General features: G+C 42.8%; 1 protein-coding gene across 1 annotated transcript in view; it reads right to left on the bottom strand.

The window, feature by feature from the left end:
* SPEF2 (sperm flagellar 2) overlaps positions 1–23,809 on the bottom strand; it is a gene marked incomplete at its 5' end in the record, with an annotated part of 550,273 nt that overhangs the window by 40,256 nt on the left and 486,208 nt on the right. Inside the window, 3 exons of the mRNA XM_030191922.1 lie at positions 8,486–8,578; positions 10,808–10,990; positions 19,533–19,639. Of these exons, the coding sequence (XP_030047782.1) occupies positions 8,486–8,578; positions 10,808–10,990; positions 19,533–19,639 (383 nt within the window). The remainder of the gene's footprint in view (positions 1–8,485; positions 8,579–10,807; positions 10,991–19,532; positions 19,640–23,809) is intronic.

Below are 23,809 nucleotides of genomic sequence, written 5' to 3'. Positions count from 1 at the left end.
GTAAGAGGAACCCGAATTATAGCTACGTCTTGCAAGGTTCCGCGTTAGGAGTTACGGATCAAGAAAGGGATCTGGGTGTCGTCGTCGATGATACGCTGAAACCTTCTGCTCAGTGTGCTGCTGCGGCTAGGAAAGCGAATAGAATGTTGGGTGTTATTAAGAAGGGTATGGAGTCCAGGTGTGCGGATGTTATAATGCCGTTGTATCGCTCCATGGTGCGACCGCACCTGGAGTATTGTGTTCAGTACTGGTCTCCGTATCTCAAAAAAGATATAGTAGAATTGGAAAAGGTACAGCGAAGGGCGACGAAAATGATAGTGGGGATGGGACGACTTTCCTATGAAGAGAGGCTGAGAAGGCTAGGGCTTTTCAGCTTGGAGAAGAGACGGCTGAGGGGAGATATGATAGAAGTGTATAAAATAATGAGTGGAATGGATTGGGTGGATGTGAAGCGACTGTTCACGCTATCCAAAAATACTAGGACTAGAGGGCATGAGTTGAAGCTACAGTGTGGTAAATTTAAAACGAATCGGAGAAAATTTTTCTTCACCCAACGTGTAATTAGACTCTGGAATTCATTGCCGGAGAACGTGGTACGGGCGGTTAGCTTGACGGAGTTTAAAAAGGGGTTAGATAGATTCCTAAAGGACAAGTCCATAGACCGCTATTAAATGGACTGGAAAAATTCCTCATTTTTAGGTATAACTTGTCTGGAATGTTTTTACGTTTGGGGAGCGTGCCAGGTGCCCTTGACCTGGATTGGCCACTGTCGGTGACAGGATGCTGGGCTAGATGGACCTTTGGTCTTTCCCAGTATGGCACTACTTATGTACTTATGTACTTATGTAATTTAACTGATAAAGTTAGGACAGCATGTTTTGCTGTCCTAACCTGGTTAATGGACTGAAACTTGCCATTAACTGGGTAAGTTCTTGCATTGCCCTGACTCTGCCCACCTATCCTGGTTAACTAAATAGTGCTGTGGCATTCCCATTAAATGCCACTGAATATCAGCAGCAGAGCTGACCAAAGCAATTTAACCAGGCAGAGGCCTTTACAATACAGTTAAATCGATTTGAATATCTACCCAAATATTTCTCTTAATGCATTGAACAGGCTGCAGATTTAACCAAGCAGCTATTCACAATAGCAAACTATCTACAGCAGTCAGCAAAACAGAATCAGCCTTCCCACTCACAACTGAGCAGCAATTATTTTGCCACATACTTTGTCTGCCAAATTAAAGGTCTCGATTAGGACCTAGAAGCAGTTCCACTGATCTCACCAGCTAATGAGAAGGACACTTCCTTATCTCTCCATGCACAGCCATCTGAGACTCATTCAGGTAAAGAAGGAGGCTATTGAAAACTTTTTTGAATGTCCCACAGTTGACATCCTGCTCCAACTCTTGCCCAGCAAAGATGGTAAAACTGTCAAGGAAAGGTCTCACTGAAGGGGCTAAAATGGTCAGCTCTTTTCTTGTGGAAGGGTAGCTGCCAAAAGTACTTACAAGAACTGTGGTGCGCCCCCCCTACTGAAAATGAGCTCCCTTGACCAGGATCAGATGGAAAACTACCAGTCAATATTTAACATCCATTTGTTGATAAAACTTATAGGACAGACAGTCTGCATCAAACTCAAAGACTGACTTCACATGCCAGACGATCTCCACATTAAGCATGGAAGGTTCTTCTTCAATAACAGTGCTGCTGAATTTCTCAACAGCCTTCGACACTACGAATCACAATATCATGCTTGCATGGCTGGAAGAAACAGGTGGAGTATTTGCACGGTTCATATCCTTTCTGTCAGACACACAACAATCAGTTCTGTTGAGTAACAGTACATCATAACCTTGGGTACTGGACTATGAGGTGCCACAAGGATCCATACTGTCACTTATTTTATTTAATATCTACCTCAAACCTCTAGCTGAAATGCTTTGAGTGATGGACACAAAATTACATATCTTCGTTGATGATGTACTTCATACTCGTTGAACCAGAGTTACTCATAGCTTTGAGTAAATTGACTTCCTGTCTAACAGTAACTCAGGAATGTGAAAAACCCCCCAAAAAAACAGTGAATACTAAACTATGCCGAGATTCTGTGGGTTCCTAAAACATTCAGAGACTGGACTTCAAAATCCTACTTGACAATTGAAGAGCACTTTTCCAAAATTCTCTCAGTCTATTTTTTTGGTCAGTTTTGAGCTATGTGATTAATTTCATTCATCTGGCACAGGAATAAACTACAGTAAATGAATCTTGCCTTGATGAATGAAATTAATTGCATAGCTCAAAACTGACAAAAATTGGACTAAGTTTTGGGAAAGTGCTCTTCAATTATGAATTATCCCTAAAATCATAGTTCAGGAATCTTGGAATAGATTCATCTCTTACTTTGATCCTGCAAAATTCAGGCAGCTTTTAAAAACTGCTTCTATTACTTGTGGCAACTAAGAAATCACTCTCCTTATATGGGGAAGAAGAATCCACGTCACGACTAGACTACAGTATAGCCCTGTATACTAGTCAGATTACAATGAGTTTGCACCAGCTCCAACTAATTCGCACAACTGATAGAGGATTGCAGGCAGAGTGACCACATCACACCCTTCCTGCCAAAGCTGCACTGGCTACCAGTATCCTACAGTGCCAAAGTAAAACTATGAGGCCCCCTTACTAAACCACATTAAGTGCTAACATACACTTAATGGAAGAAAAAAGGCTTACTGCAAAATGTGTTAAAGCATTTTATGGTAGTTTGCCTGTTGGCATGCACTAACTTGTACGTTAGATATTTAAAAAAAATATTTTTGCTGGGGGCATGTCATGGGCATGGACGAGTTAACCAGGTAATGTGTTCATATTAGCATGGGCTAACTAGTTAATGCAGAGTTAATGCAGGAGCGCTTAGTGCCTCCTAAACAGGAGATGGCAAGTGCTCCCGTGTTAACTTTTTCCAGGTAATGTGCACTAATGTGAACATTAGCGTACGACCTGAGAAAAAAATTATTGAAACATACCTACAATAATGCCACGTTAGAAATGGGCTTAGCATGCAGGACAGTCCCACATTAAAATGTGCTAAAACCATATTCTATTGTGGCTTAGAAAAAGGGCCTCTATGTCCAATTTAAATGGGACAAAGTACCAAAGAATAAGTTAGGTCTCTACACAACTTCGGGGCCAGGGCCGTGCTAACCCACTCAGCAGGGTAAGCATGGCAGGGGGGCGCCTGCCTTTCAGGGGCGCCGCCGCCGGCCGAGTCAATTAAAAAATATAAATGTAAACCTCACCTCTCTCGCGTAGTCGCGTTGGCGCCTATATGCGCATGCGCCGCTGCTGGCTCTGGTTGATGCCTTCCCGTGCGCAGCGCTGCCTCGTTCCATTGGTGACTGTTAGCACCGCCCCCCAGCTCTTCAACGCTTGCGCTTGGAGCCTCGCAGGCAGTCCAACTCTGGAGGACTTTGGGGGGGGGCATAGGCGCCCCGTATAAGAGGCTTGGGGAGGCTAGCCCGCCACTGCCCCGCCCCCCCCCCGCCGCCTTCCGTACCTTTAAATATTATATTTTTGCTGAAGTCGCGGGCAGCACCGGCATTGAAGGCATCAGCAGGCTCATCGCGCTTCCAGCAGCCTTCCCTCGCAAGTCGGATGATGGCTCCGCCCCCTTCTGACGTATTTCCTGTTTCTATGAGGGCGGAGCCATCATCCGACTTGCGAGGGAAGGCTGCTGGAAGCGCGATGAGCCTGCTGATGCCTTCAATGCCGATTCTGCCCGCGACTTCAGCAAAAATATAATATTTAAAGGTACGGCGGCGTGGGGGGGGTGCAGGAAGGAAACAAGGGCAGACGGGAGAGGAGAGGAGGGTTGCTGCACATGGTGGAAGAAGGGGAGAGGAGAGGGCAGGGGAAAGGAGGGTTGCTGGACATGGGTAGATGGAGGGAAGGGGAGAGGAGGGTTGCTGCACATGGTGGATGAAGGGGAAAGGAGAGGGCAGGGGAAAGGAGGGTTGCTGGGCATGGGAGAGGAGGGTTGCTGGACATGGGGAGAGGAGGGTTGCTGCACATGGTGGATGAAGGGGAAAGGAGAGGGCAGGGGAGAGGAGGGTTGCTGGACATGGGAGAGGAGGGTGGCTGGACATGGGGAGAGGAGGGTTGCTGCACATGGTGGATGAAGGGGAGAGGAGGGTTGCTGGACATGGGTAGATGGAGGGAAGGGGAGAGGAGGGTTGCTGCACATGGTGGATGAAGGGGAAAGGAGGAGGGCAGGGGAGAGGAGGGTTGCTGGACATGGGTAGTGGAGGGAAGGGGAGAGGAGGGTTGCTGCACATGGTGGAAGAAGAGGAGAGGGCAGGGGAAAGGAGGGTTGCTAGACATGGGTAGATGGAGGGAAGGGGAGAGGAGGGTTGCTGCACATGGTGGATGAAGGGGAAAGGAGAGGGCAGGGGAGAGGAGGGTTGCTGGACATGGGTGGATGGAGGGAAGGGGAGAGGGAGGGTTGCTGCACATGGTGGATGAAGGGGGAAAGGAGAGGGCAGGGGAGAGGAGGGTTGCTGGACATGGGTAGATGGAGGTAAGGGGAGAGGAGGGTTGCTGCACATGGTGGAAGAAGGGGAGAGGCCAGGGGAGAGGAGGGTTGCTGGACATGGGAGAGGAGGGTTGCTGGACATGGGGAGAGGAGGGTTGCTGCACATGGTGGATGAAGGGGAGAGGAGAGGGCAGGGGAGAGGAGGGTTGCTGGACATGGGTGGATGGAGGGGAGAGGAGGGTTGCTGCACATGGTGGATGAAGGGGAGAGGAGAGGGCAGGGGAGAAGAGAGTTGCTGGACATGGGTGGATGGAGGGGAGGGTGGAGTGAGGAAGGAGATGAGATGATGGAAAAGGAAGAGAGTAGAAAAACTGCACATGGATGAAGAAAATAGGCAAAAGCTGGATCCACTGGACAGTCAAGTTTGCAGAGGACAAGAAATGAAGAAGAAAGGCGGAAAGTAAACAAATAAGGAAGCCCTGGAAACGGAGTTAAGAGGACAGATAGCAGCAGAATCGGATACTGGGCCAGCACAATCAGAAAAACAAAGTCACCAGACAACAAAGGTAGAAAAGATCATTTTATTTTCATTATAGTGTTTGGAATATGTCCACTTTGAGAATTAGGTGTTCAACATTAAAAGTTTATTTACTTATTTATGACATTTTATCCCACATTAAACATGAATTAGGATGTTTTGTGGCTCTACATGAGAATTGTGAAATTATGATCCCTTGTTTCAATATTGTTGACGGCCTGCATTTTCCGTATGGGTGGTATATTGGTGTATTAGTTTCTGCCCAGTGTAATATTTATGGTACAGTAAGGTTCAGAGTGTGTTTTTGCACAAAGTTGTGCATAGTGTTTTGCAGTTGAGCGATTGTGGTTAGTATATGCTTTGAGCAACCACTTTATTCTTTGACATATGATACATAACTAATATCTAAATTTAATAAAAGGTATTAATTGTGACATTTATTTATTTTTTTCTGTGTGTGATCAGACAATTATGGATTTAAGCTCCACCCCAGCCCCACCCCTAACCCCGCCCCTTTAGCCTCCCCAAACAGTTGGGCCACCGACCGCCTATGGGGGGAGGGGTGTTGCCGAGCCGAGTGCCGACGCCACGTTAGTGCTGCCCTACAGGAGAGAGGATAGGCGAGCCGGCACCGCGCTGCTTGGATCCGCTGCTGTTCTGTGGCAGTGGCGTGGACTGGACATCATTGGTAAGGTTTTGCCTGCCCTTGTTGTTGTACTTTTCATTATAATGGCTGCTGGCTGGCGTGGCGAGGTGGGCCTACTTTAAGTACATTTGAGGCTGCAGGTTGGGTGGGGGAACTGGAACCACCAGGCCAGCTGGGGAAGAAGAAAAGAAAGACAAGGCAGGCAAGGAAATTTCTGTGGGGGGGGGGGGGGGGTGGAGAACAAGCTAGAACCAGGGAGGAATGAAGGAGGGGAGAGTAAGGGCAGGAAAGGAAAATAAGAACTGATGGAACAGAAAGGCAAGAGAAAGATTGGAAAAACAAGGAGGAAATTTCTGTGGGGGGGGGGGGGGGGGGGGAGGAGGAGGGGAGACCAAGGCAGGAGGAAAGGAACAAGGAAGATAAGCTGATGAGTAATAAAATGGATTTTAAATGATAAGCAGTAGTCATCTGCTATAGAGAGATTCTATTCGACATGAGGTTTGAAGTGGTAGTGCTTAAATATAGGTAGCAAGGAGGGTAATCAATCATGTGATAGGCTTTCGGTTTTGTATAGTAATACTACTATTTAACATTTCTAAAGCGCTACTATGGTTATGCAGCGCTGTACAAGTTAACAAAGAAGGACAGTCCCTGCTCAAAGGAGCTTACAATCTTAAGGGACAAGAATGCAGTCAATCAAATTGGGGCAATCTGGGTTTCCTGGTTAGTCCAATGGTTAGGTGCCGAAAGCAACATTGAAGAGGTGGGCTTTAAGCAAGGATTTGAAGATGGGGAGGGATAGATCCTGTGTAGTGTTATTATTTAGTGTTTAAGATGGATGATTACGGTATGCCTTCTTGAAAAGATCTGCACTCCATCTTTCAGCTCCTATTTCCTTTGCATCTTGTGCTAAACTGGTGGGGGGGGGGGGGGGCGCCAACTGATAGTCTGCAGGGGGGCACCAGAGACCCTTGGCACGGCCCTGTTCGGGGCCTCGAACGTCCTCTCAAAGAACATCCTTAAATGTACCCTTATCAAAGGAAATCAGGTGATGTGACACCTACCAGTGAGCTTTCTCAGGATTAGCCCTCATACTCTAGAACTAACTCAAGACTACCTCTACTTTAGGAAGCATGTGAAAGTCTGGCTCTTCTCCAAAATCTACAACAGCTGTGGCAACTGATTATCCACTCATTCTGCAACTGGATTAGCTTGCCACACACCCTGTAACTGAGACCAGTTCCACATACCTTATTCAACTATACAAATAATTTGCCTTTGATCTAATCACCCACTTATTTATCTTGATCCCTATGTCTTACCCATTTTGTCTGCCTATTAAGATGTTACACTGCATCATGCTGACTTCATGAATGTCATTTCTATGTTATATGAATGTTCTACCATGCTGCTTTTTATGGTGTATCATTTATATTTCTGCTAATATTTAATATATTTTTGTTATATGAATGTTTTACTGTGCAGTTTTAATATGCATGTTTCTGTATCATATTATTGTTATTACTAGGATTTAATTTGCCTATTACCTTTGGTCATTTTACTATTGTTACATCAAGCTGTACCTATTGTATGAGTCTCTTCATAGTGGCGACTAATAAATCCTAATAAATAAATATGTTCTTTTAGAAAATAGGCTTACACAGCTATCCCCAGTAGTACATAAAAGCTCTTGCATAAATTTACACCTGCTCCAAAGATGAAAAGGTGTGCATGTACTCTATGAGGGAAATTCTATAAAGGGATGCCTATATTTGAGTACCTAGAAGTCTCCAATTTTAAGCCTATTTTATAAAGGGAAAGGGAAATGGGACTTGATATACCACCTTTCTGAGTTTTTTTTTTTTTTTTTGCAACTACATTCAAAGCGGTTTACATATATTCAGGTACTTATTTTGTACCAGGGGCAATGGAGGGTTAAGTGACTTGCCCAGAGTTACAAGGAGCTGCAGTGGGAATTCAACTCAGTTCCTCAGGATCAACGTCCACTGCACTAACCACTAGGCTACTCCTCCACCTAATTTCCTTAGATTTTTTATTAACATCATTTTAATTTTATTCCTCACTATTGCACTATTTCACGTTTCATTGTCTACTTTCATATTCACTCTTCCCATTTTTCCCTTTTACCTGTCACTTTTTCTGTTTTTCCATTTTCTATTTTACTCCTTGCTTTTTAACATACCAGTTTTATTTGTATTTGAAATTGTATTTGTATGTTTATTATTATTATTTTTTATTCATAAATGTGATGGTTTGGTGTTATTGACAGACCCCTGAGGAAGGCTTTCTGTCAAAACATAGCCCATGCAGGGTCATGACTGTACATGCATTTGGCTTACTTTTGGAGAATAAAGAGTCTTTTTTTAGAAGCTATAGACTTCTCTTTTTTTTGAACTGACATCCTGGAACACCATTGGTCAATTCTTATACCCTTTTCTGCTTTTTATTTTTTTTTAAGACAGAAAGAACCTCACTTTCTCTATTCTCCACATTACAACAATCAGCCCTAGTCAGACTTTGCCCATCGGTGCTCCATAAGGATAAGGAGGAAGAACAGCATGTTCTTCTATGTGCGTGTGCCAACCTGGAAATACCTCTTCTCCACCTGCACCACAATTCTACTTCCTTATTTGTTTACAAGTTAAGATTAAGCACTGCATAGAATGGAAGAAAACATTTCATAAATCATTTCTTTTCTTAAACTATCTAAAATTTTGAGGATTTTTCTTTAACAGTGTGACAGTTACCTTTATGAGATGCTCCATTCTATTAAAAGGCAAAGGCTCTGTTGGATTTTCTGGAATACATATCTCAATGTTAGGCGCAAACCAGAGTTCAACCTACAAAGAAAACCAACTCTGTTAATCATTTTATTTCCATTTAAGTTTATGATTTACTTATGTTTTATCATTATAAAGGAAAACATAAAATATCTAAATAAAATAATGGTTATTAACAGTTAGGGTTCAATCGTATAACAGGGTCCCCGGTAAGAACCTATTCTATAAAAGAATATAGGCAGCTACCTTTCTTTATAGAACACTAGACTAACTAGGTATTAGCTCACCGAGCACTTACAGCAGCCCTAGAGCTGCTGTGTTTGCATCTAAATGCCACAGATATGTGTTTAAATTACATTATTCTATAAGTTACATATATAAGTTTGGGTCCTGCCCATGCTCTGCCCCTGTGTAAGCCCCCTTTGCAACTAATTGCAGAACAGCACTTAGGCAGCATGTTGGCATAGACACACATATGCGCTTGTATTCTACACATGTGTATATGTTAGCACCTATTTTATAAGTACATAAGCATCATCACATTGGAACAGACCAAAGGTCCAGCAAGCCTAGAATCCTGTTTCCAACAGTGGCCAATCCATGCCACAAGTACCTGGCAAATTCCCCCCCAAAATAAAACAGATTTATGCTCGATATTCAAAGTGATTTAAGTAAGCAGGAGAGGCTCCTGCCCACTTTAATTATTCTCAGTGGGCTGGCCACCATTATTCAGCGGCATTCAACTGAGCAGTGCTACTGAATATTGGCTCTGCTCTACCATTTCAACAGTGGGCAGGAAAGGGGTATTCTGGAGGTGGAATTGGGGAGAAGCTGGGAGCTATACAAGTGCTGGCAATCTTCAGCATAACATAGCTGAGCACCATTTACGACTGCATAAATAGCACTCCTAACTTTGGTCACTTAGATATGCGGGTGCTGGCACTGAATATCAGCCACAGCAACAAATGAACCCAATGCTTGATATAGATATTAAAAGATGCACGACCCTTAAATTAGGGAAATGGCCTCGGTGGCGAATCATTTCACATTACCAGCTCAGGTCATGACTTGCTTGCTTCTTCACCGGCCATGTAACCCCTTTATTCATACAAACTCTTTTTGCTTTTTTTGCAAGTTTTATATAAAATTTGTGAAAATATTTTAAATTTGGAATCTCATATCTTAGATACTTCTTTAAATATAGTATTTGTAACTCCAACAACACACTTATCTGAATGTGAAGGACTGGACACCAACATGCGCCATGTTTCGCTGATTGCTGCCTCAGGGAACAGTCCTGTCTGAGCCCAACAATGTTCATTCTTTCACCCCACTCACTTCTATCTAGTGGCTCCTAGTAGAAAATGGCTGCCAAGAGTTATAGCTGAAATCTTGCAGTACTATCACTAGAGGTCAGTCTTCCATACAAGAGCTTCCTTTACCCTTATATGGAAAGCTGGGTGCAAGAAGGCCTTAAGGCCAAAAAAATCTTTAAAATGTGAGAAACACACAAAATTCACTAGGGCACACACTGGAAAAGAGAAAATAAAAAAGATGTGAAGAAGTGCAAAAACCCACAAGAGAACGCACCACTAAAAGAAACGTTTGACACATTGAGGAGAGATCACAGATGCAACCTCTCTGTTCTGCGGAAAACGAATGACTTCTGGTCCTGTGCTCGTGCGTTGGGGGGAAGGCAGCTGCACATGTACAGTGGGATATTGCCAAAGGCCTCTTAAAGACATGTTATGCTGGCTAGCAAATGCACTGGGCTCCGTTGGATGACATCACCCATATTTATTTAAAAAATGTATAGCCTGCACTTTCTACAATTCTGGGCAGTTCACAAAATAACATTCACAATAATATCATAATATGTGAGAAACAATGTTGTGCTTGTCCTTGGAGAATGTAATGTTCACTGGAAAAGTAGAGATTTGCTTTGAATAGTGTTAGAGACCTATTTACCATACTTTTTAATGAAATATTACTGAGACATTTTGGTATGGAACAGCTTGTTTGATAAGCATTTTCACATATTCTATGTTGATATCTGTGGGAGTTACAGTGGTTGGATGTGAATTACTCTGGAGGTCATACTTATTTTAAATATATTCATACAATTTTGCCATATACAAAACAGGGTAACTCACCTGGGACAGCCTCAGTTGCAGATAACTTGCCATCAAAATAAGGAAAACTCTTTAGGGAAGATCAGTTGTGCTTTAAAACATAAGATTACTAAAATGAAGATAAAGAAAACAAACCCTACACTCCAAAAATACAAACCTGGTTAAATTCTTCTTCTGTGACAGTACCTCGCCCAGCCTTATCAATTGCCTTAAATCTGTGCAGTAATTTAAGAAGGTCATTCAAAGAAGGATATGGCCAAGGCTGTGCCGCTGCTAATAAGAACTTCCGCCAGTCGATAACATCCAAAGCCATGGTCAGTGTGGATGCCAGCTCTTGTAACTACAGAAAGAAAAATAGATAGCAATAAAAAGACATGGAAAGCATAAACATATTTAAGGGGCCTAGGTACTAAACTTTACATTGCCAGGGTTGTATCATTAAAATTTAGAAAGTAATTTCCAAAGGGATTTAAATGGGTATAAAGTAGGGATATTTACCTGTAGCAGATATTCTCTGAGGACAGTAGGATATTCATTCTCACATGTGGGTGATATCATCCACATCGCCTGGCATGGAACACTTAAAAAGCATAATACAGCTTTAAGCACAGGCAATAGCATCCCCAGTGCACATGCGTGCCTTCCCACCCACCACAAGAGAACGAGATCATCAGTAGAATAGCATAGCTCTCAAGACAGGAGACAACTCCAAGGGGAGGTGGGAGGGTATGTGAGAATGAATGGCTTGCTGTCCTCGGAGAATACTTGCTAGAGTTAAGTATCCCTGCTTTCTCCGAAGACAAGCAGGTCATATTCTCACATGTGGAAATCCCTAGCTACCAGGCTCACCAAAAACAACAAAAAAAGAGTCCAAATCTCCTGCAAAAAAAATGCCAAACACACAAAACAACAAAACAAGCGGAAGAAATCCAAAAAGACCAGACTGAAAACACAGATGGTAAGAGCACCCACAAAGTTTTTTGGTGCTCTTACCATCTGTGTTTTCAGTCTGGTCATTTTTTATTTCTTCCGCTTGTTTTGTTGTTTTGTGCGGTCACCAAAAACAACAACAGTAGGACAATAGGACCTTGCCATTAAACCTGAAGCTATATACATACTGAGTTAGAGTGCCGCCTGGAACAGAACAAAATGGGTCTAGGGGGGGTGGAATTGGATTCTAAACCCCAAACAAATTCAGCAGAACTGTCCAAACTGACTATTGCATTGGGTATCTTGCTCCAGGCAATAGTTGGAAGTGAATGTGTAGACTGAAGACCACATTGCAGCTTTGCAAATTTCTTCTATAGAGACTGATTTCAAGTGAGCTACCAACACAGCCATGGCTCTGACATTATAAGCCTTGACATGACCCTCAAGAGTCAGCCTAGCTTGGGCGTAACTGAAAGAAATGCAATCTGCCAGCCTATTGGAAATTGTGTGTTTCCCATTGGAAACCCCTATCCTGTTGGGATCAAAAGAAACAGAGCTGGGTGGACTGTCTGTAGGGCCTAGTCGGCTACAAGTAAAAGGCCAATGCTCACTTGCAGTACAAGGTGTGCAGTGCGCTTTCGCCAGGAGGGGCATGAGGTTTGGGAAAGAATGTTGGAAGAATGATTGACTGGTTTAGATGGAACTCCAACAAAAGCAAAAGACAAACAGTTCCACAAAGTCTGCAAGACCAAGCAACCAAAAAGTGGGAATGCCCATGCAATGAATTAGGAAGAGCAGTTCAAATCTTTATTTACAGGCAACCACAAAACAATGACACAAGTTGGATATTAGACAACCATACAGGAGTCCTTAACAAGTGTGAAAAACATATAAAAATATGAGAATTAAAAATTTAAAAATGCGTGGATGATTGTGTGACATTACAAATAGAGTCCAACATAGTGACAAATGAAAAAGCATATAGATGTGTGAATGTATTTCGTGACAAACAAAGACAATTGTAAATGTTCTGTGGATGTCTGCAATTAAAGATCTGATCTGCTCTTGCTGATCCATTGTCTGGTCATTCCCACTTTTTGGGTCCTTGGTCTTAGATTGAACTCTGACACAACCCTAGGCAGAAACTTAGGGTGTGTGTAGAGAACTACTCTATTATGATGAAATTTAGTGTAAGGTGGATCCGCTACTAGGTCCTGATGCTCACTGACCCTGCGAGCTGAAGTAACAGCCACCAAAAGCAAGACCTTCTAGATGAAGTACTTAAATTACAGGAATCCAGTGGTTCAAAAGGAAGTTTCACTAGCTGGATAAGGACAACATTAAGGTCCCGTGCCACAGGCAGAGGTTTGACAAGGGGCTTTGAAAAAAAGCAAACCTCTCATGAAGTGAACAACTAGAGGCTGTCCAGAGATGTTCTTACCCTCTACACTTTGATGATAAGCACTAATTGCACTGAGGTGAACCCTTACAGAGTTGGTCTTGAGACCTGACTCAGAAAGGTGTAGAAGGTAGTCAAGCAGGGTCTGTGTAGGGCAAGAAATAGGATCTAGAGCTCTGCCCTCACACCAGACATAAGTACATAAGTATTGCCATACTGGGACAGACCAAAGGTCCATCAAGCCCAGCATCCTTTTTCCAATAGTGGCCAATCCAGGTCACAAATACCTGGCAAGATCCCCAAAAAGTACAAAACATTTTATGCTCTTATCCTAGAAATAAGCAGTGGATTTTCCCCAAGTCCATTTTAATAAGGGTCTATGGACTTTTCCTTTAGGAAGCCGTCCAAACCTTTTTAAACCCCCGATAAGCTAACCACCTTTACCACACTACATTCTCTGGCAAAGAATTCCAGAGTTTAATTACATGTTGAGTGAAGAAAAATAGTCTCCAATTCATTTTAAATTTACTACTTTGAAGCTTCATCACATGCCCCCTAGTCCTAGTATTTTTTGAAACAGTAAACAAACGATTCACGTCTACCCATTCTACTCCACTCATTATTTTATAGACCTCTATCATATCTCCCCTAAGCCGCCTTTTCTCCAAGCTGAAGAGCCCTAGCCACTTCAGCCTTTCCTCATAGGAAAGTTGTCCCATCCCCTTTATCATTTTTGTCGCCCTTCTCTGTACCTTTTCTAATTCCACTATATCTTTTTTGAGATGCAGCGACCAGAATTGAACACAATATTCAAGGTGCAGTCGCACCAACCATGGAGCGATACAAAGGCATTATAATGTCTTCATTTTTGTTTTCCATTCCTTTCCTATTAATACCTAACATTCTATTTGCTTTCTTAGCCGCAGCAGCACACTGAGCAGAGGGTTTCAACATATCATCAACGACAACGCCTAGATCCCTTTCTTGGTCGGTGACTCCTAATGTGGAGCCTTGCATTACGTAGCTATAATTTGGATTCCTCTTTCCCACATGCATCACTTTGCACTTGCTCACATTAAACGTCATCTGCCATTTAGACGCCCAGTCTTGTAAAGTCCTCTTGTAATTTGTCACAATCCTCTTGCGATTTAATAACTTGGAATAACTCTGTGTTGTCAGCAAATTTGATTTCCTCACTAGTTACTCCCATCTCTAGATAATTTATGATCATGATATTTTACACATCCTTTTTGTATTTTTGATCAGCCTTTGATGATGGCCACACCACTGCCAGTGGTTAGGCCCTCGCTGATACTATGGACCTGTGAATTGACTTGACTAACCCATTTTGAGAATTTCTATGTGACCATCTCTCTCACGTGGAGGCATATGTGAATCTCATTGAGATATTTGTTATACTAAGGTACCAAATTTTTCTAAAATTTGATTATTTCCTATGCGTGACTGTAGCACCATAAGACCTGAGAATTTCACCAAGCAGTCCCATTAATATTCTAAACGGATATTATGAAAGGTATATGTTCATATACATAAGAACATAAGCATTGCCATACCTGGACACTCAAACTCAGTATTGTGTTTCCAACTGTGGCCAATCCAGCTCACACATACCTGGCAAGATCCCAAAAGAATAAAACAGATTTTATGCTGCTTATACTAGAAATAAGCAGTGGATTTTCCCAAGTCCATCTTAATAATGGCTTATGGACTTTTCTTTTATGAAATATCCAAACCTTTTTTAAATTCTGTCTTGCTTATTCTGATGTATTTTACTTGAATTGCATATGTTTATTTGTGTTTATGAATTTTGTTCTGACTTGAGTTATATATGAGTTAATATGTACAGAATATTATGATATGTGGTATAGAAAAATGATCAAACATGTACAGGATTTCGTTTGCCCTCCACTCTGAAACTTCCTAAATGATGATGAGGCTGCATCAGAAGTGGGCCTGGAGATTGATTTAGGTGGTACTGCTTAATGAGAAAACTGCCTCCTGGATCTCATCTTTCAAAAGATTCTCTCCATGGCATGGCATTTCATCAAGCTTTTCCTGCACATTGTAGCTTAGGTCTGAAGACCATAACCAATGCCCATAGCGAAGATTTCAGTGCTTTTTCAAAAATATCATAGTTTATTAGACCATGTGCTTACTGTACTCCTTCCCTTTGTCTATTAGTGTGGAGTTGTTCAGTCTTCTCCTGAGGAACAGTTTCTGCAAACTCATTTGCGCACAATGACTCACAAGTGCATGCCCATGAGGAGCTAATAGGAAACTATGTGAGATGTGAGCATAATATTCTGAAAAACTTTTTCTGTGAAGACTTCAGTGTCCATGGATATCTTCCCAGGGGCACAAAAGAATGCAACTTAGAGCTCTTGACTATTTTGAGAGTGGATTCAACCAGCATGGAATAGTAAGAAAATTGTTGCTTCTTAAATCTGTAAGCCTTTTCAATTTGGTACATTGAGTCAACCTTCTTGTCAGTAGGTGAAACAGAGAGGGAGTTCTCATTTGCACATCTTTGAGGATGCAGAGAATGGGTATTGTCATAGCTTCCTTGGGTGGATCAAGGAATAGGATAACCAGTGTTTCTGCCCAGGGCTTCTCCTTCATCTCTAATGTAAATGAAATGGCTTCCCCCATTTCCCTGATAGTCATTCAATGAAGGAGAATTCTCCAGGAGGACATTTCCTCCTTTCATGCTGTGGAGATGGACCAGATGACAAGTCAGTGGAACCCTTCTCTTTAGAGGCTCATAATTAGAATCCAAGTGTGCTCAGTGTACACCAGTTGAGAAATCTTGGTCTCTGCCTGTCTCGATCTCCTGATGCTGGTATTGAACCTTAGTTGAGAGAGAGACACCCTTAATATGTCGATGAAGACATGGACAAATCCTTCCTCTTCTTCGGGTGGGATGCGGAGGATGAATGATCCCAATGGCCTCTATAGGTGCTTGATATCGAGGGTGATTGATGCTATCTTGATGATGATTCACTCCCAGTATCCAATGCAGCTCTTGACCCACATAGATTGATTCTTCTGATGCTGATGTCCCAGATTTATTGGCATAAAAAATTCATTTTCATTGCATCTCAGGACCCTGACTTAGAAAAATAAGTGAAAAATAATTTTAAAAAATCAAAACAAGAGAATCTTGCTGTGGAGCTTCAGTGGCATGGATCCCAATGGCTCCATGGAAAGAAGACTAAGGTGGTTCTGCATAACAGCAGCAAGTGAGAAGTGATATGAATGCTTCGTAAGCCAGCTCAAAAGCTTAGAGAGGAATGAATGTTGGGCAGTATTCCTGTGCAAGAATCTACTGGTAACATCACCCATGCTATGAGGACCTGCTATCTTGCTTGTCCTCAGAGAAAGAGGGTATTGGGACCATAGAGGCCCCAAACACATTTATTCACTTATTCATTCCCTTATGTACTCTCCTACGTACGTACTCACATATTCCTTACTTCCTGATCTACCACCCAAACCACCCATCTAACATGTCCCATATGACACCTTGATAGTCCCCCTATACCTATCTTACCTGTGAAAAGCATCCTACTCTTCCTCCTTCTGTGTTTGCAGGCTCTCATGTTAAAAATAATAGGGGTTCAGATGAAGGCACAGACCTTAGCTGAACCAGCACCATCTTTAAAACAATACTGGTTTAGCTGAAGTCAATGACTTCCCCCAGATATATTTGGGGAGACCATCAGGGGTGGAGGGGGGTAGTACAGTGGGTAGGAGGATGGAGGGATAAGTACTGGTGGAATATGTGGATGAGAAATGTTAGTGAGCTGATGAAAGGAGTTGGGGGATCCTTGGTGCTAGTGTATTCTTGTTCAAGTGTCAAGAGACAGGTTATATTAGGGTCAGAAGTCCCAGAGCAGGGTCATATCTCCCCTAAGCTGTCTTTTCTCCAAGCTGAAGAGACCTAGCCACTTCAGCCTTTCCTCAAAGGGAAGTCGTCTCATCCCCTTTATTATTTTTGTCGCCCTTCTCTGCACCTTTTCTAATTCCATTATATCTTTTTTGAGATGCGGTGACCAAATTTGAACACAATATTCGAGGTGCGGTCGCACCATGGAGCGATACAAAGGCATTATAATATCCTCCTATTTGTTTTCCATTTATTTCCTAATAATACCTAACATTCTATTAGCTTTCTTAGCCACCGCAGCACACTGAGCAGAAGGTTTCAGCGTATCATAAACGACGACACCTAGATCCCTTTCTTGGTCGGTGACTCATAATGTGGAACCTTGCATGACGTAGCTATAATTCAGGTTCCTCTTTCCCACATGTATTACTTTGCACTTGCTCACATTAAATGCCATCTGCCATTTAGACGCCCAGCCTCCCAGTCTCGTAAGGTCCTCTTGTAATTTTTAACAATCCTCTCGCGATTTAACAACTTCGAATAACTTTGTGTCGTCAGCAAATTTAATTACCTCACTAGTTACTCCCATCTCTAGGTCATTTATAAATATGTTAAAAAGCAGCGGTCCCAGCACAGACCCCTGGGAAACCCCACTAACTATCTTTCTCCATTGAGAATACTGACCATTTAACCCTACTCTGTTTTCTATCTTTTAACCGGTTTTTAATCCACAATAGGACAGTACCTCCTATCCCATGACTCTCCAATTTCCTCTGGAGTCTTTTATGTCCTCAGTAATTCCATATGTAGTTCATTAACATGCATTTCCATGATAACTGTGCAAAATTTAGAACGATGGGTTTCCTACCCAGTTGGCATAATCATGGGAGTAATCATAATGCACAAAATATCTGCACTAATGTGAAAGTGAACCATGGCTTAGCTCAGTTTATTGTATCAGCATGAAAGTGTCAGACTTATAGCAACTTCAGTGGCCCACCTGAGATCAGCAAGGTTATGGCATGGATTTCTGTTCACACATTTATATCATATGGTTTTTGGGATAAGGACTCCTGACACAACACTTTCTTTCTGCAGTTTATTTCAACACCATTCCCCTTGGGCTGGGCTTTCCTTCCCACCCAGGAACAACCTAGCTCTCCCCCCATGTGACTCCAGGAAAAGCTGATACCACTCAGTAATTCCCATATAATGGAGGATTACAATAGGTTTAAGATAGACACCTTTTTGAACTTCTCATTTAGGATTTCTGTTATAAAATTAGGCCACCAATGTGAAACATGAAGCACATAATCAAGAAAAGGAAACCAAAATGTCTTGATTGCATAAGAATATAGGAAAAGTCAAGCTGGATCTGAACCAGGTCTACTGAACCCTGCATCCTTTCTATGCCAGTGGCCAGTCCCTGTCAGAAGTATAGTTAAGTACCCAGCAGATTCCAAAAATTAGAGCAATTTCTCATAATTCTTTTCCAGGGCTAAGCAATAGTTTCCCCAAGGCTTCCAAGCTAATAATTTTTATGGTTTTTTCCTCTATGCACTTATCCAAACCTTGTCCTTATGTGGCGCAAACCCCAGTCCTGATTCCAATTTTTAAAAAAAATCATTGGACAATCCTGAGCTAACTTGAAAGAACTTGGGCTGTTCCACCAGGAAGAAAGGCAAAAACTGCACCATCCCTTTGCACAAAGCTTATAGACACTTATTGTATCATAAATGATTCTAGTTGTTATTGCTATCCATCAAGCATTGAGTTAAAGGGTGTGAAGACTTATACAATCAAGACATTTTAGTTTCCTAGTCTTAATTACTTTTTGAATACTCCTTTAAATGTTCTCTCACATTGAAAGTGTAGAATATGCTGTGGAAATCAATGAAACAAACTCCTACTTTAATGCATTTTGAACTGTATTTAAAAAAATAGCAGAAAATAAAAAATGGAGAAGGCACTGTATATACTGAACTGCATATGTTCAGTTGAGCACTCTAAAATGTTCTGGTAGCTCTGTAGTAATCACTTTGACCTGGACGCCATCTGATAATGTCTCAGAACTAAGGTTTTGCTCCTACTTGTCCTCAGAGAATCATGAGTTCCAGGACAGAATAAACTAGATGTGGTAGTGAGTTTCTGCCCATATGTCCCCAGGTCAGTAAGATTCTTGAAAGCGTGATATAAACAGATGTGGGCTAGCTATTGTTTAAAGCAAAACTGGAAGGTTAGTTTCTATCTGAAAATTTAAGTTACTCAAAGATTAGATGAAAATGGTACCTCTCTCAAAACATCAAAGGCTCTTATCACTTTAGCAGCATTCTCAAATCTTTCTCCAGCCCAAAAAGCAAGAGTTCAGGTCTACTGACAAATGGTGAAAATACTAATACTACACAATAATGACCTTAGTTATTGTCGGCGGTGTGGATAAACTTAACAGATAACTTATTAAAAGATACTAATTATAGAAACAATAGGTAAATTTTGCAAATTATACCTGCCCGAAGACATAACCTAGTTTGAGGTACTTTCTGTATAGGTAACATCACTACCAGAACACAATGATGCCCAGGCAATAATGTAGATATGAGTCTAGGAACTAGGACACCGATGGCCTGGATGTTTATTTAGACTCACTTGTGAATATGATAGATGCATCCACATGTCTGGAAGGCTGTCTGTTCCAAGGTTCAGTGTTGTCAAGTCAAATAAAATATCAATGAATGCTTTACTGGATATAAAAGCTGTTTGAACAATAAAAAATAATACTTTTTATATGGAGACAGATTCAACAAGACTGCTATATTTACTAAATTGGAAAATAAAAATTATCAGCTGGTGAAGAAAAAGAAAAATTACTTACCTGTATCAGGTGTTCTTCGAGGACAGTAAGACACATATTACCACATATGGGGGATGTCATCCGATGGAGCTCAGCACAGACATTACTCAGCGTTCTAGTAAATTCTGAAAGCTTTGGCAGCACTGTATTGCGCAGAACCAGAAGGATAATAAAAAAAGCTTAAGGAATACAACTCCTAGGAGAACAGGGAGGATATGTGGCAAGATGTGTCCTGCTGTACTTGGAGAACACTTGCAACAGGTGAGTAACTTTGCTTTCTCCGAGGACAAGCAGGACTTCATATGACACATATGGGAATCCCTAGCTACTAGACTCACTGAAAACAACAAAGAATGGACAATATGGACTTGCAACAGGCAAGGTTAACCAGAAGTCTATAGGGGTAACAGCCCGCCTGTGGCACTACAATGCAGGACCTGGCTGGTTGAAACTCTCCTTCAAGAGCCTATTGCACTACATTCAACAGACATGAATTAAATGTCAGTATAGCCGTTGTCAGAATTTGCCAAGGTCTGCAAAGTTAGCAGGAAAGTCCCCTGCCCTACTTGACTGATGTAATAGATGGACAGCAATGGCAATATGTAGTTATTGTTTTGGAACAATGACTCCTGGTCAAGCAGACTCAGCATTTGCAGAAACTAGGGGAGGGGGGGGGGGGGGTTCAGAGAAAATCCCTCCAGAATGATGTAAAAAGTACAGTCTTGTGGTTCTTCAAGTCATCAGACCATAAAAATGTAAGAATAGTCATACTGGGTCAGATCAATGGTCCATCTAGACCAGTAAACTGCTTCCAGCAGTGGCCAATTCAGGTCACAAGTACCTGGCAGAAACCCAATTAGTAGCACCATTTCATGCTACGAAGCTCGTAAAACCATAGCACCTGCCCACCCAGAAATGGCTCAGCTCTTCAGGCAGCTCTCCTGCTTTGGTGTCCGAGAAAGGAACCAGCTCCACTAGCCAGGTTCTTCCTGTTTTGTAGTGTTGGGGATACATAGGTGATCCAACAGTTGTGGAACTAGAGGTCAAAGTGTGTGTTTCCTCTAAACTATCCTACAGGTTCTCATTGCTTTTCTCTAGGTAATTTAGCATTTGTGCATTGCTATCACATGTTTGTTATTTTTACCTGCTGCTAAATAAATAAATAAGCTGCCTATTTTTATAATACATTGGCAAGGTGTCAGTTGCTTGTCAGTATAACCAGGGCTGTGGACTTGGATCTATAAAGGAATATAAGATTGTTTTTCATAAATCCCATAGTGTTAATTATAATCATACTAGTGTTCATGTTCCCAATTGCACTGTCCTCCAGTGGTGATCTGTTTTGCCCCCCCCCCCACCCCCCCCCCCCCCCACAAACCAATTAACCTAGAACAAATGAATCAATCTGTTGTGTAGGTGTAGCTTGGAACAGAAAAAATGAGCCTAGGAAAGTGGAGTTGGAGTCTAGACTCCAAGCAAATTCTGCAAAACTATCTGACCGAACTATCATGGCATGAATCCTGCTCAAGGATGTAATGAGAGGTGAATGTGTGGGCAGAAGACTGTGTTGTAGCCTTGAAAATCTCCTCTATGGAAGCTGACCTCAAGTGAACCACCGATGCAGCCATGGCTCTGACATTGTGAGCCGTGACATGACCCTCCAGAGTTAGCCCAGATTGGGCATAAGTAAAGGAGATGAAATTTGTTAGCCATTTAGACAAGGTGCAGCCCCCATCCTGTTTCAGTCAAAAGACACAAAAAGTTGGGTGGACTATCTCTGGGTTTTAGTCTGCTCCAGGTTCTTTTGCAGTCCAAGTTGTGCAGTGCGCTTTCACCAGGATGAGTATGATGTTCTGGGAAAAATGTTGGCAGAACAACTGACTGATTAAAGTGGAAATCTGACACCATCTTTGGAAGAACTTAGGATGTATATGAAGAACCACTCTGTTATGATACAATTTTGTGGAAAGTGGATCAGTAACTACGGCGCTAGCTAACTCTGCATGCTGAAGTGGCCACCACCAGGAAAAATACCTTCCAGGTCAAAAACTTCCATTAGCTAAATGAGGACAACGTTGAGGTCACATGACACAGTAAGAGGTTTGAATGGGGGTATTATTGGAAGCAAACCTCTCATGAAGTGAACAACTAGAGGCTGTACAGAGATGGGCTTACCCTACACATGGTGATGGTAAGTGCCAGTTGCACTGTGGTGAACTTTTACGGAGTTGGTCTTAAGACCAGGCTCAGAAAGGTGTAGAAGGTATTCAAGCAGTTTTTGTGTAGAGTAAGAAAAAGGATCTAAGGCCTTGCTCTCACACCAAATGGCAAACCTCTTCCAATTGAAACTGTATGACATCTTAGTGGAATTTTTCCTGAAAGCAAGCAGGATCTGGGAGACACTTTCATGCAGTTGGAGGGATGCTCTCAACATCTAAGCATTAGGGCTAGGGATTAGAGGCTGGGAAATGAGAGAGATCCCCTGTTCTGAGTGATGAGGGTTGGAAAGCATTCTATTCTCCATTGATCTTCTGAGGATAACTCCAGAAGTAGAGGAATCCACATGTGTCTCAGCCACTATGGTTCCCCAATACTGCTTGAGCTTCAATAAAGTTTTCCCCATATTAGAGGAAATGCACAAAGAAGGCCATCCCCCCAATGAAGAAGGAAGGCATCTGATGCTACCCTGTTGTGTGATCTGAGCCTGGATCAGAACTGAGGGACTTTGTTCTAGAGATGAATGGCAAAGAGATTCACCGAGAGGATGCCTCATTGTTGGAAGATCTGATGGGCTATACCCACATTGAGAGACCCCTTATGTGACTGCATGTCCTTGCTGGCCAGGTATGTGGCTCTATGCCATGACTGGAGACCCACTGACATTTCATGACTCCCTCCTGACACAAGAGGTAGAAGCCCATGCCTCCTTGCTTGTTGAGATGTACATAGCAACTTGATTGTCTGTTTGGATGAGAATGATTTTGTTCTGTAGCCAATCTCTGAAAACCTTTAGAGTGTTCCAAATGGCTCTCAACTCTAGGAGACTGATGTGTAGCTGAGTCTCCTAAATGGGCCAATGACCCTGGGTGTGAAGCCCATCTACAAGCACTACTCAGCCCAGATTGGATGCATCCATCATAAATGTCTTTTATGGAGGTGTCACGTTTTCAAAAAGCAGGAACTAGGTTTGTGAGCCCTTGGACCACTGCCGAGGAGTGGCAGTGGCAGGCAAAACCACCCTACACAGGGATAAGGCAGAACTCTGACAGGGCCAGCTAGATTTCACCTGCACTTGACCACCGTTCCTCAGGAGTTGAGCCCCTGAGTGCAGGTGGCCGGCAGTACCTCCCCCTCAAGGCTCCCGTGTCCCCACGGGAGCTTTCAGGTTTCCATGGGTAACAATGGTGAAACCTGCGGAGGAGCTTCAAAACATGACCAGGGGTAGATGGGCTAGAGCTTGAACTCGGCTGGGACTGAGCAACTTGGCTGGAACTGAAACTTGACTTGGACTCAGCATCTTGGCTGGAACTGGAACTCAGCTTAGGCTCAGCATCTAGGCTGGAACTGTGACTTCGTCTGGACTCAGCATCTTGGCTGGAACTGGAACGTGGCCTGAACTCAGCAGCTTGGCTGGACCTGGAACTCGGCTTGAACTCAGCAGCTTGGCTGGAGCTGAAACTTGGCTTGAACTCAGCAGCTTGGCTGGAACTGAAACTCGGCTTGGACTCAGCAGCTTGGCTGGAACTGGAACTCAGAGTGGACTCAGCATCATCTTGGCTGGAACTCAAACTCAGAGTGGACTCAGCATCATCTTGGCTGGCACTGGAACTCGGCAAAGGTTCGGCTAGGAGTGCCACTTGAACAGGAATTGAAGGCTCAGTTATAAGCGCCACTCGAACTGGACTCAGAGGCTTGATTGGAAGCGTCACTCGGACTGGAATTGGAGGCTCGGTTCGAAGTGCGACTCGGACTGGACTCCGAAGCTTGAGTGGGAGCGCCACTTGACCGGGGATTGGAGGCTTGGTTCGAAGCACCACCTGGACTGGAATCGGAGGCTCAGTTAGAAGCGTCA

The sequence above is a fragment of the Microcaecilia unicolor genome, chromosome 2 (assembly GCF_901765095.1).
Source record: "Microcaecilia unicolor chromosome 2, aMicUni1.1, whole genome shotgun sequence".
Taxonomy (NCBI): domain Eukaryota; kingdom Metazoa; phylum Chordata; class Amphibia; order Gymnophiona; family Siphonopidae; genus Microcaecilia; species Microcaecilia unicolor.
This window is presented reverse-complemented; position numbering and strand designations above follow the sequence as displayed.